General features: G+C 40.2%; 1 protein-coding gene across 1 annotated transcript in view; it reads left to right on the forward strand.

Moving 5' to 3' along the window:
* Nucleotides 1-2495: 2495 nt before the first annotated feature.
* CCDC30 (coiled-coil domain containing 30) overlaps nt 2496-13367 on the forward strand; it is a 144917-nt gene continuing 134045 nt past the window's right edge. Inside the window, exons 1-3 of the mRNA XM_060082790.1 lie at nt 2496-2687; nt 7009-7067; nt 11129-11201. Of these exons, the coding sequence (XP_059938773.1) occupies nt 2496-2687; nt 7009-7067; nt 11129-11201 (324 nt within the window). The remainder of the gene's footprint in view (nt 2688-7008; nt 7068-11128; nt 11202-13367) is intronic.

Consider the following 13367-nt stretch of genomic DNA (forward strand, 5'->3'; position numbering starts at 1 on the left):
GAGTTAAAATGCAATTCATGGAGTGAGTTGGGAAGGGTAGCCCAAAGTGTGTCTGATAACAGAAGTACAATAAGCTTTAATTGAAAAGATATGAACAGAAGTGCTAAGATACATCTAAATACTTCAGGTGAAGTGTTTAGGAAATGTGACTTCATTAAATCAGGAAGCAGAGGAAAAATAACTGCAGCAATCAGGACTTCTCTGGAAGCAGAAATCCTATAGAACAAAAATTTTAAATTAACTTCTGGTCCAATTGGCAAAACCTAAAAAGCAACAGACTAGGCAGTGGCTGCAGTACTAAAGGGGCATGAAATAAAAGATTGATTTTCTTCCCTACATCATAGCTTATGTGGATGATGGCTGTCATTATCTTTGACTGTACAGTGAGGATAAGTGGAGTTAGAACTAGAAGTGACTCTAATGTTTGTTTTTATCATAATTATTACTTCCCTTGGGAACCATTTTCTGTTGTGTTTTGTTAATGCTTAAAAACAACCACCACTACCCTAAATGGAATTATTTAGAGTGTTTTCCAATTCAGTTTAGTTTCCATTCAGAGCATTTAAACATTATTTACACATGTAAAAATTCCATTAAGTTGTTTTGTTTGTTTGTTTGTTTAATCAGCAAATGGAAGTGTGTAAAGAATGAAAGAAAACTAAGAATGAGGGTGGTCTAATGGTTAGGATGCGGCGCTTTCACTGCCGTGGCCGGGTTCAATCCCAAGCCACGGCTTGGACAAAAAAAAAAACAACCTAAGAATGAAAAGGAACGTAAGTCAATGAGAGCAAATAAGGAACTTGATCTAGATTGGAGGACTAAGGAAAGTATCCTTGAGGAGGAAATGACGCTTGAACTGCTACATGGAAGGTAAGTGGGCTGGAGGTGATGGTGGTGAGCATTTCAGATCAGAGAGAAAAACACTTGCAAGGGCTCTGGTGCCAGAGGGAGAGATTGAAGCACTTCTAGAAAGTAAGGGATAAGATCCGTCCAGATAATGCATGTAGAACCGGCACAGCTTTGGAAAGGATCCTATGAGAAACTAGAATAAGACTAAGAAATGTCAAGTATGTGTTTGGGATACCAGCAAAGCAAGGGCCCCAAAACATGAGTAAAATCGAGCTTTGATGAACTAACTAGAATCTTGCGGTAGGAGCATTTAAATGAAGATGATAAAAACCGAGGCTATGTTAAATTTTGTGTCTTTTAGATATTTTTATTTTGCATTACATAGGTGGAGGATACTGTTCTTATAAACCGAATTTTCAGTGCTTAGGGCTTCAGAAGGACTTCAGCTTTAGGGATAGTTCTAGTCAAGTCTGGTTTCTTCATTTTTACAATAATAAGCCGATTCCAAAAGTGTTGTGATTTGTCTTAGGTGCCCCACCCAGGTAATGAGTGACGGATTCTGACCTAAAATTCAGAACTGACCTAGCAACCTCCCCCTTTAAGAATGAAGTTACTTCTAGAAAAATAAATCCAAGTTTATTAGGACTGAGCTCTCGATAAGGTTTGGCGGGGAGCTACTTGAGAACTATAAACACTATAAAGTGTGGCAAAACTTACACTTAAAGTTGCAAATACACGCCATTACGTTACCATGGTTACTACAAAGCCAATGGGATGAACCGTACCTTCGTTCCCGGAGCTAAGCCAGAGGCCAATGTTCTGCGCTGTAGCAATGGCAGGAAGCACAGCCCCTGAGCCAATGGTGCGTGTCGTTTCTATGGTTCCCGCCGGAAGGACGCGGCGTCTCCGCAGAGAGCGCGGTTGCTATGACGCCCGTGACTGGATGGGCACCTGCAGCTCTCCGCTGAGCAGCGGTGGAGCGTAGCTGCCCCCGGACACTCACTGCTCTCTCTAAAGGACAATTTCCGGCCTGGTTCCTGAGGTTCCCGCCGCAGCCCCAAGGAGAAAAGCAGCTATTCTCCGCTCTTTTTTTTTTTTATTTTTAACATTCCAGGTCTTTCCCGCTTTTCTGCCCAGCAGGGCCTGAAACGACAGAAGAGACTCACCTGGCTTGGCCTTTCTCTGCCTGAGGATGGATTCGCCGGTTTCCTGGGACCCACCCGCCGCAGGCCTTTAGAATTAGGCTGCTGCTTTTATTTAAAGAGGGCTTAGAACCCTCAGTCTGTTAGGTAGACGTTCCTTTTCTCACTTTCCAGGCGAAGACTCACCCCTGCACAGAGACTGCATCTGAAGGTCCAGGCCATGACAAAGTCCACCGAGCCACGGATTCCCCTGGTTGTCGGCCTGTGAACAAAGAACTGCCGTTTTCTCCGTTTTGCCCTATGTTCGCCATGCAGAACTTTAATTCCTGGTGAAGCTCCGGAGGCCTCTTGTATCCGCAACATCAGGCGTCATCAAGTCAGTTACCTTCTGCATTTCAAGCTACAACCTCATCCACTTCTTTCATTATCCTGAGGGCCAGTTTTCTCATCCTGCTCATTCCGCAGCCATTCTCACCCTTTCTTGTCCACACTGCACACTCCTGAATGTCCATTCGTCTCCACCACCTCTGTCATATCTACACGACCTCCTTCTTTCCTGCTACAATGCTTTGGGTATCTAAGTATTTCACACTCTCCAGTCCTGGAATCATTTGGAAGATTTTCTTTGTTTCTCTGTGCTACGGCAAGCTTTCTGTCTCGGGTAAACTAGAGACGAGAATGGAGAAGCACACTTTGGTAAATACAAACAGTAAATTTCTACTAGTGTGTTTTGAAAGTGGAGGGGAAAAAAATAAAAATGCATTTTTTGGGCTTATCTCAGTCTTATATAAAGAAGGAAGATTGTTCCTTGCTTAAGTGAATACTGTGTTAGGCATACATTTTAGTGATGCATTCATGTATGTGAAAAGATCATTCAGAATGATCATGTAACAAGATTTCAACTTTAAGTTCATATGAACCCAAAACCGTGATACGATAGAATTTTCGGGAAAGGAGATACTTGAAACAGTTCTTGTGCCTCCTCTTCATGTCAGTTTGTTAATCAGAAACATCCCTTGTGATGTGAGTCAAGAAACAACAACAACAACAAAAAAAAAAAAAAACAGGAGGAATGATTGAAAATAAATATTTTTGGCAAGGGGGCAGGCTTAATAGTCCTAAAAAGACTGGAACAGAGAGGCCTTAAAAATAGAATATGATTTATTTAGATCCAGTGCAATTGTATTTTAGCATGGAAAACTTTAATTTGTCTTAAAGTATGTGTTTCTCGTTGAGCCTTACTATTCTTAAATGTAAAGTTATTTTGAAGATATGCAAAGTGTACGTTTTTAGCAGGTATTAGTGGGGATAGAATGATTTAGATATTTTTATTTCTCAGGCCAATTACAGCAGTTATTTGTGATGTTCATGCTTAAAGCCAAGTCAGGTTTCCAAATACTGAGAAATTCAGCTTTCTTTTTTATAGTAGATTGTAAAAGAAAAACAAGTTCTGCAGCTTTTTCAATTTTTCACATTAAATGGGAACTGAGTGAATTCTAACTCTTGAAAAAAGGGGCTGTTAGATGCTATATGGTAAGGAGTTTTCCTTTCCCCTTCCAATATGTATTTATTGAACAAACATCATTATGGCAATATTAACATAAAATTAAAAAATTTTTCCTCTCACCCCTAGCCCAGTGGTTCTAAACCTGGGACGGGGGTGGGGGTATTTTGCTCTGTAAGGAACAAGTGGCAATGGATGGAGACATTTGTAGTTGTCACTACTGGGGATGTATAACTGGCACCTACTTAGTAGAAGCCAGGGATGCTGCCCTACATTCTACTGTGCACAGAACAACCCCCCACAAGAAAGAATTAGCCAGCCCCAAATGTCAGTAGTGCTGAGTCTGACATATCAACAGTTCATTTTTCTGTTCTGTGTCAGTCCTTGCTTATGTGCATACGTTTTTTACATAGTTATAGTGTACATTTTGCCTTTCTTTTTCACTTAATTTTATATTTTAAGTTCAAACATTGCTACATTGTTCTGAACTTCTAAAAAAAGTATTTTTCTCATTTTATTCAGAGATTGAAAAGGAATAAAAGGTATGATATATACTGTATTTAAGACATCTGTAAGTTTTAAATTATATTTGGGTAGGAGGAAGAAAGAAGGGCTAGGATGAATAACCCAGGTGGATATCTCAGTCTTCATGGCCATACTCTTTACTGTGTTCCCTTATGTCACTCGAAGACCATGGGATCCAAAGTTCATCCTTTTCTCAGAGACAGGAGATGTGCTGTAAGCATGAGGTATGGTCCTGGCCCCTGCACTGTAGTTGGAGGGCACCTACTAGGAGAAATAAGAACAAGTCGAAATGACTGCACTCATTCTTTTTGCCCTCCTCCCATTTAAAATTCTTTGTCTCTGTCTTGGTTTGCTTTGACAGCTTTACTGCCTCATTCTTTACATCTAGACATTTTTGGAAGCCCCAAATCGCTACAAGATGTGCTTCTTTCCAGACAGTGGCTTTTTAAGATACTTAATGAGCATTTTTTCAGTATCTCCTTTTAAAGAACAGTATTCTTTTTGTTTGTTTGTTTGGTTTTGTTTTGTTTTTTGTTTTTTAATTTATTATTTTTTATTTTTTGCTTTATAACAAATTTAATCAGTTATACATATACATATGTTCCCATATCCCCTCCCTTTTGCGTCTCCCTCCCACCCTCCCTATCCCACCCCTCCAGGCGGTCACAAAGCACCGAGCTGTTCTCCCTGTGCTATGCGGCTGCTTCCCACTAGCTATCTACCTTACGTTTGGTAGTGTATATATGTCCATGCCGCTCTTTCGCTTTGTCACAGCTTACCCTTCCCCCTCCCCATATCCTCAAGTCCATTCTCTAGTAGGTCTGTGTCTTTATTCCTGTCTTACCCCTATGTTCTTCATGACATTTTTTTTTCTTAAATTCCACATATGTGTGTCAGCATACAGTATTTGTCTTTCTCTTTCTGACTTACTTCACTCTGTATGACAGACTCTAGGTCCATCCACCTCATTACAAATAGCTCAATTTCGTTTCTTTTTATGGCTGAGTAATATTCCATTGTATATATGTGCCACATCTTCTTTATCCATTCATCCGATGATGGACACTTAGGTTGTTTCCATCTCTGGGCTATTGTAAATAGGGCTGCTATGAACTAAAGAACAGTATTCTTATATACTTTGTTATGTGGGCCATTTTAGGCCCACTTTAGATGTCAAAGCATTTAGAATTCAAAGAATGAATTTGTATTACCTCAAGATCTGCATTTTTAGAATTTTTGAATTGCTCAACTATCAGGTCTCAATAAATCCACTGGAAAAATGTTAATTCTGAGATGTCAGAGCAGAACAGGCAGAAGGACCCAGGATTCCAGGCAGAGGGACCCAAATATTCATAGTCATGGAATAAGAAGCATGATGGGGACCAATCCGTACACTGCAATGAAGGGCTGTCAAGGTGTGGCAGGAGATAAGATGAGAGAGACAGGCGAGAACCAGCTTGTGGAGACTCTCTGGTGCCAAGCTAAGGATTCGAACTCTTTCTGAAAGCAATGCGAATGTTAAGTGGCAAGTGACTTGCATTCACAAGGGTCAGTCTGAGAGCTTTGTGGAGTACAGACTGGATGGGGGCCAGCCCGGGAGCAGGGAAATCAGTTAAGGTTGCTATTACCCTAAGTTGGGCAAATGATGAGGAGAGGCTAAACTAAGAGAGGATGAACTGGAAAATCATAAAAGATGTAGAATCTACAACTTCAGGACTGGTTGTCCATGAGAGTGGGATGAATAAGGAGGGGCTAAGGATAACCCCTAGGTTTCTGGCTTGGGAAGCTATATGTTGATGGTGATTTTATTAACTGTAGAATGCAGAAGGAGGAGCAGGTGTAAGAGAAAGATGAGTGGATTGTTCAAACTGAGTTGTTCACTAGAGAGTTGGATATGCATTGGTCTTAAATAGTAGACTCATTTTGTACTGCCTTCCTAGCCTACATACTCTTCCCTGGAACTTGTACCTCTCCACCAATGCTTGCTTAAAGACTAGGCTTTGGTGGCCATATTTGTACCCCTACTTCTAACCTATCCCAGCCACAAATGACTGAATGAGGAATACTGTACAACTAACTTCAGAGAGAGGGACATAATTCGTTAGGTGAGCAACAAATAATTAATTGTCTCTCTTTCATAAATTTGAACTAAGAGGTAGATAACGGGAATGACTTAATCTGAAAAATTACATAGGCTTAGGACTTGGATGGCTGTTTTTAGCTGATGAGTAAGCAAGCAGAGAAAGTCCATCCATGTAGAGAAACAAGTAAATGGGAGCAGATTCACAAGGAAACCCATAGACAAAGACCTCATGGGTCAGGATAGACTAGTAACGGCTGTCCAGTTCCATATCGATTTCCCATGTAGCTAGGTTTAGTTTGCAGCATATGCTCTTGTATCATATTCTTCCAGTAACCCTCCTGAGTAGTTGGGATTGGTCAGCTGTAAAGGTGAGAAAACTCAAAATAGTAATGGCTTGAAAAAGAAATGTATTTCTCTCACATAAAAGTCAAGAATAAAGCAGCCCAGAACTGATAGGGCAGCATTTTGAAATTGCCAGAGACTCGGATTTCTTCTCTCACGATACTACATTATCCATGGCCTGTGGCTTCCGCCTCATGGTGTCTCGGATGGCTGCTCAAGGTTCAAGCTGTCTTGTCTGCATTCCAGCCAGTAGAAAGGAAGAGGAAGAGGAAGAGGGCATCTTATGTCCTTGATGCCCTTATGTCCTTGAAGGAACAACCTTCAAGGACATTTCCTAGACTAGGTGGCACACAATTCCATTTACATCCCATTGGTCAGAACTTAGTCACACAGCTGTATCAAGCTGAAAGCAGGCATCCCTGTGATCAGTCAAAAAAATTAAATGTCTTATTTCTGCAGAAAAAGGGAAGAATACATATTGAAGGACAACTGGCAGCTTCTGCCACCTGCACTTTTATTTGTTCTAACTTCAGTGTATTTCTGTTTCTTTCCACTTTTTCTAGATACAGCTGGAGCTTAGCAGAGATGGATTATTATTTAATCCTCCTAACAACCGAATGAGGTAGGCATTACTATTATATCCATTCTATTTGGGGGAAAGCAAAGTTTTAAAATGTTAGATGACTTGTGTTAGTCACACAGCTATAAAGTGATGGAGCCAGGGATTGAACGAAGGTATGTCAGACTCCTTTGCCCGAACTATTCATCCCCATGATAGTGAGAAGGGCAGAGAGCCAAAGTCAGGGTCCTTAAGAGTGGTGGCGTTTGACAGGTCTGTGGAAGAGGAGCCCAGGAAGAACACAGGGAAGGAAAGGCCAGGGAGGTAAGAGTGAAAACAGGAGAAAGTGACGTGACATCATAGAACAGAGAAGGGAGTGGGCAGATACTGCACAGAGGTCGTATAGAAAAAGAGCAGAAACACGTCCAGTTGGATTTGGCATTTTTTAAAATTTAATTTAATTTTTTAAAAATTAACTAATTTATTTAATTTTTGGCCACACGGCTTGTGGTTCCCCGACCAGGGATTTAACCTGGGCCCTCGGCAGTGAGAGCGTAGAGTCCTAACCACTGGACCACCAGGGAATTCCCTGGATTTGGCATTTTGAGCATCGTTGTAAGAGCAGAAGCCAAATACAGTGATTTGAGGAGTGTGGAAGACATGATAAAGAGGACAATAACTTGAGGGGGATGTGGTGGGGTCAAAGAAGAGTTATTTTTTTATCTTTATTTTCAAGATCAGAGACCTCGTGACCTAAGGGCACAACGTCAATAGAGAGGGAGATAATGAGCAAACAGAAAAGAAAAAGCTTCCTTGAGGAAGCAATAGAAGATGGGCTCTAGAACACAGGTAAAGGAATTAGCTTTGGTTAGGAGGATGGAAAGCTCCTCCTGGAGGGAAAGATGAAGGTTAGTGTATTGGTGGTAGCAGAAGGAGCTGCCAGAGTTTTATCATGGCCTTAGTTTTACTAGTGCTATGGGAGACAAGGTTGTCGACCAGCAGAGGGGAGAGGTGAGATTTGGAGTTTGATGGGAGAGGTGGAAATCCTGAATATTTACCGAGTGAAATGGTAGAAGAAGCTGGCAAAGCGCATAGAATGACCTATGCAAGTAAAGGAGCTTGGCTCAGGCTGCAGACCCTGGATTTGTAGTGGCTCCAGTCTGCATACTTGTTGCATTTTTCTCTACCAGCAACTCAGCAAACTAAAATAGGCAGAGAAAAGTCAAATGGTCAAACTTTCCCCTGGGTTTGGATTTGCAGGGAAGGTGGGACAAGGAGCTAGATAACTGGGGATATTGGTGAGAGATTGATTGAAATGAACAACAGTTGGGTCCAGGCTTGAGGGGGAAATAAGTGAAACCAAAGAGTTTCTGGTAGTTTGAGAGAGGATGTAAGGGTCCAGGGACTGGAGGGTTCAACTGTTATTATAGAATAAGTATAGTTTAAGAAAGCAACAACTTCATACCCATTACTATGATTATTATTTATATTTTTATGGCAGTTCCTCAAAAAGTTAAACATAGGTTTATATATCCAACAATTCCAAAACAACGAGCAGGGACTCAAACAGATACTTGTTACACCAGTGTTCATAGCAGTGTTATTCACAATAGTCAACAGGTGGAAACAACCCAAATGTCCATCAACAGATGAATGGATAAACAAAATACATACAATGCCATGTTATTCCACCTTAAAAAGGAAGGAAATTCTGATCCATACTATAAAGTGGATGAAACCTAAAGACATTATGCTAAGGGAAATAAGCCAGAAATAAAAGGACAAATGTGTGATTCCACCTATATGAGGTGCCTAGAATAGGCAGATTTATAGCTAAAGAAAGTAGAATACAGTGGGAAATGGGGACTCATTGTTTAATGGGTACAAAGTTTATGTTTGGGATAATGAAAAGTTCTGAAAATGGATAGTGGTGATGATTGCACAACAGTGTGAATGTGCTTAATGCCACTGAATTCTACACTTAAGTATGGTTAAAATGGTAAATTTTAAGTTTCATGAATTTACCACACACACAGAAAAGAGCAGAAGGTGGTGGTCAGAGTGGGACATTTGGAGCTGAGGACTGCAGGATTTCAACAGTAGTTTAGGCTATGGCAAGAGCTTGGCTGTAGCCATGGGCATGGATGACTAGGTGGAATGGAGGTTAAAGGTCTCTGGCTTTGGAAGGGTGTTCAGTCTAGGAGCTTGGATGAGTTGGGTATTGACTTGCAGCCTCTACCGCCCTCCTGACCAGCCAAGCCCCCTCTTCCTATATCCCTGCTTACCTTCCGATACCCCAAATATCCCAGAAGCCAAGGATCCAAAGGTATTCTCAGTATCCCCCATCCCCTTCTCCTTTCCATTTCCTCCAGCCTAACACTCTCCCACTCCACCCCACAACATGGTGGGGTGGGGGTTATGCTACTCTCCGGGGGCAAGCAACTCACAGTATAGGACATGTAATAATTCAAACATTTGTTTTCTAATTATTCACAATCTCATCAGTTTATCACAACTGTGTTTTAACATTTTGATGTGTTTGCTTCCATTCTTTTCCTTCTGTGTCTGGTTTTTACATAGTTGTAATAATACCTTTTCATCTACTTTTTCTTTTTATTGTAACATAAGCATTTTTCTGTATTGCCAAATAGGCCTCATAGAATGTAATGTATTCCTAGTGTCTTGGGTGCTCTGATACCCAGGACTAAAACCACAAGGAACTGAATGGTGCTAAAAAACCTTGTAGGGGGCTTCCCTGGTGGCGCAGTGGTTGAGAGTCTACCTGCCAATGCAGGGGACGTGGGTTTGTGCCCCGGTCCGGGAAGATCCCACATGCCGTGGAGCGGCTGGGCCCGTGAGCCATGGCTGCTGAGCCTGTGCATTCGGAACCTGTGCTCCGCAACGGGAGAGGCCAGAACAGTGAGAGGCCCGCGTACCGCAAAAAACAAGAACAGCAACAACAACAACAAAAAAAAACCTTGTAGGGAGGAGGGTAAGAGTGCGGACCAGACGGTGGGGGTAGAGTGGGGAGGAGCACAAGAAGACTTTTAACTGTAAGTCATGGGGAGGACACATGGGGGCACAAAGATTCAGATCTGGGTCCCTTTTTTTTTTTTTTATTATCAGATGATATTTAACATTCTGTATATCGTCCACAAAAACTGTTGATGCGAAAAGGATGCGACTCTGGAAAACTTAGCAAGAAAAGATAAAAATAATCAAAATATAGTTTTGCTCTTTAAAAGCAAAACTGAATATAATTATGTAGACTAGCTGCAGTACAATAACAATTATGCTTATCCCTACAATCTGGGTCAGATTAACTTGGTTAAAAGTTATGTTTAATTGTACCAGCAAGTCTTATTCACAGTTAGTGATTCTAGTAATACAGATACGACTTCATCAATCAGCAGACGTTTATCTCTCCCCCACCATGTTGTGCAAGCTGTTATGTAGCATGACTACTTCCAAGTTAAAAAAAATTAAGACAATATCTATGGCAGGCTTAGATCAAGAAGTTTTAGAAGAGAGTTGAATGACTTAGAAGTCAACAAAAATTATAAGACATATTCTGTGAGCAAAATAGTTCCTTGATAATACAGAATTAATGGGCTCTCTAGCTTCCAGAGGAGTCCTTTTATTTCTAAATATTCAAAAGAATAGACAGAAACTTCTTTGGAATTTATAACATCGCAAGGGGCCTGTGGAAGATTTTCAGATTATTAAATTGCAAACTTCAGAACTGGGCAGACAGAAAGCTGATTTTTTTTAATGCATCTATTTCATGTCATTTCTCATTTTAGAAGATATAATACAACTCTTCAAAGCTTTATTATTTTTTGTATTGCTAGCTATTTCATGTAAGTGCTCATTATAAATGGATAACATAACCATTAATTAATAGGAAAACTAAACTATACTTTGTAGAGAGTCTAACTCTACATATGAGATTTCTTGCATGCTCAGTTTTATATTTACACGTGTGTATACCTACACATATGCTTATCTCTTTTATCAAGGGAAAAGTTCAATTAGAAGACTTACTTCACCATCTTGGGAAAGAAAGGATTGAACTTCTTGCCTTTACAGAAGAACAACTCTACTTTGTCTGGTGCTTGTTACAGCAAAGACAGGCTGAGGACTGCTACCAGAAATCCAGAAGAGCTATCAGGGAAGCACATGGAAGAAATTAAAGAAGTAAGAACTAATATCATAAAGTTTTAAGACAGCTATGGTTTTGGGACTTCCCTGGTCGTCCAGTGGTTAAGAACCCATGTTTCCAGTGCAGGGGGCATGGGTTCAATACCTGGTCAGGAAAGTTCCGCATGCTGTGCACCGCAGCCAAAAAGAAAAGAAAAAAAGATGGCTTTGGTTTTGTTCATTGTCCTTCATTATATTAACATTAAAAACCAACATTTGAATATCACTGTGTAATTTGCAAAGCACCCACATGTACACTTTTTTTAAATGAAATATGTCAGCAAGCTGTATTGGTTTCCAATAGAGTACATGTACAGGACATTGCCCAGAGATGACTAGTTGAATATCCAAATAGGTCCGCTCAAGGTGCTTTCATTATCTTGGTAAATTCATCCTTGTCTCAATAACCAACCCTCTAGCTGACTCTCCTCCTAGTAGGCTTAGAAACCTGATTAGTAAGTGTACTGTGAATGGATCTGCTTCTCAAAGGTGACCTTGTATTGACCAAACACAGAGAAGTTTGTAGAAAAATAGATACCAGCTTTTTAGTTGACAGTAAGAAATATAACTGCCAAAGGAACCAGACACATATATCCTGTGACTGATGCCTTTTTTCCCTACAGGCACACTACATAGGAAGCCAAATTTTAATCAAATGTCTACTTGCTGAACAAATGATTCTAATTTTTTAGAGCACTAGCTAAGATAGCCAGATTTACACCATAAAGCTATCCATACCTGCCCTTATTTCTGGACCTGTTATATCCTAGAACCAAGGTACCTAGCCCTTAGATGAGCAGATAATGGCACCTTTTGACTCTTTAATCACTCTTTCTGATGTGTCCAGTACTGATCAACCTACTTTCTTACATATAAGCTACTTTCTTTAAATGAGTTAATAAAATTTTCTCAGGTTGCTTGCAGATCATTGTGTTGTGTTTTGACAGCTCAGCTCAGCTAACTTGCTGATTTTTAAATTTAACTCTTAGAGGGCAGTTTGATTTCCAAACTCTTAAAGAAGAGTACAGCTCCTTTAGAACAAAAGCAGGGTAGCATAGTAGACCGTGAACTTTAACATTAGGCAGTTGGGGGTGAAAAATTGCCTTTGGCACTGACTCACTGTGTAACCTTGGGCAAGTTACTCAACTTCTTTGAGCTTGAAATTTCTCTTCCGTAAATTGGAGATGATAACAGCTCCTTCAAAAGGATTTGTGAGGTTTACACATATTAACGTGTAGAAAACATTTCACATACGTACTTGGCACCCAGCAAGTATTCAATAAATTATAACTGTTATTATTAGAAATAAGTAGTATTGTTCCTGCCATTTTAAAGAGGAGGAAACTGAAGCATACCAGGGAGTGATAAAGTTGGACTGCGTTTCTGTGTTCCTTCTACTATATCATTCAGCTTTATGTTCATATTCTGAGCAGTTGTCCCTGAAAAAGGCTTCAACACAATTCAGCAAAATGCAGTTATTTTGGTAGTCTCCTTCTAAGTAATTTGGAATAGTAAGAGCTCAGGCTCTGGCTCTGGCCCACCTCAGTGTGAAGTCCTCCCTTTCCTCTTCACTTGACAACGCAAGTCCGTCAGCCTCTCTCAGCCGCCTATGAAGTGGGAGATAACAGTGTCATAGGGTTGTGGTGAAAACTCAATATTTGATGTCCTTAACATAGTACCTGGAGCATATAGTTAGCTTTCAATCTATTATTATTAGCCACATAAAAGTGCCTTTTGTGAAGCTGTCATATTAATCAGAAACTATTTTTAAAGAACACCCAATAGTTTATTTTAATACAAGCTCCTATTAGCATTTAAGACATCTTAATCATGAGTTTTGCTTAAGATATAAAATACTGTGTAGATACTTCTCTGTTCCTGAGTATCATGACCATATTTCCTAAACCATAGATAAGGAGACTTGATTTGAAACCTGATTTGTTAATGGAAAAAAATATCAGCGATTGTGACTGTCCCAGAAATTTGTGGTGATGTGTCATCCTATCTATGGGAAACAGTGGCTGATAACATGACAGCTGGAAGGAAGTTTAGGGAGAGAGACCCACACTTAAGCAAAGTTGAATTTTCTGTTTATTACTTAGATTATAAACATTGATAGTATGGTGATCTCTTAATGGCTCTTTCACTTCATAGACTTGTAAG

Source organism: Mesoplodon densirostris, chromosome 2, assembly GCF_025265405.1.
Source record: "Mesoplodon densirostris isolate mMesDen1 chromosome 2, mMesDen1 primary haplotype, whole genome shotgun sequence".
Classification (NCBI taxonomy): Eukaryota; Metazoa; Chordata; class Mammalia; order Artiodactyla; family Ziphiidae; genus Mesoplodon; species Mesoplodon densirostris.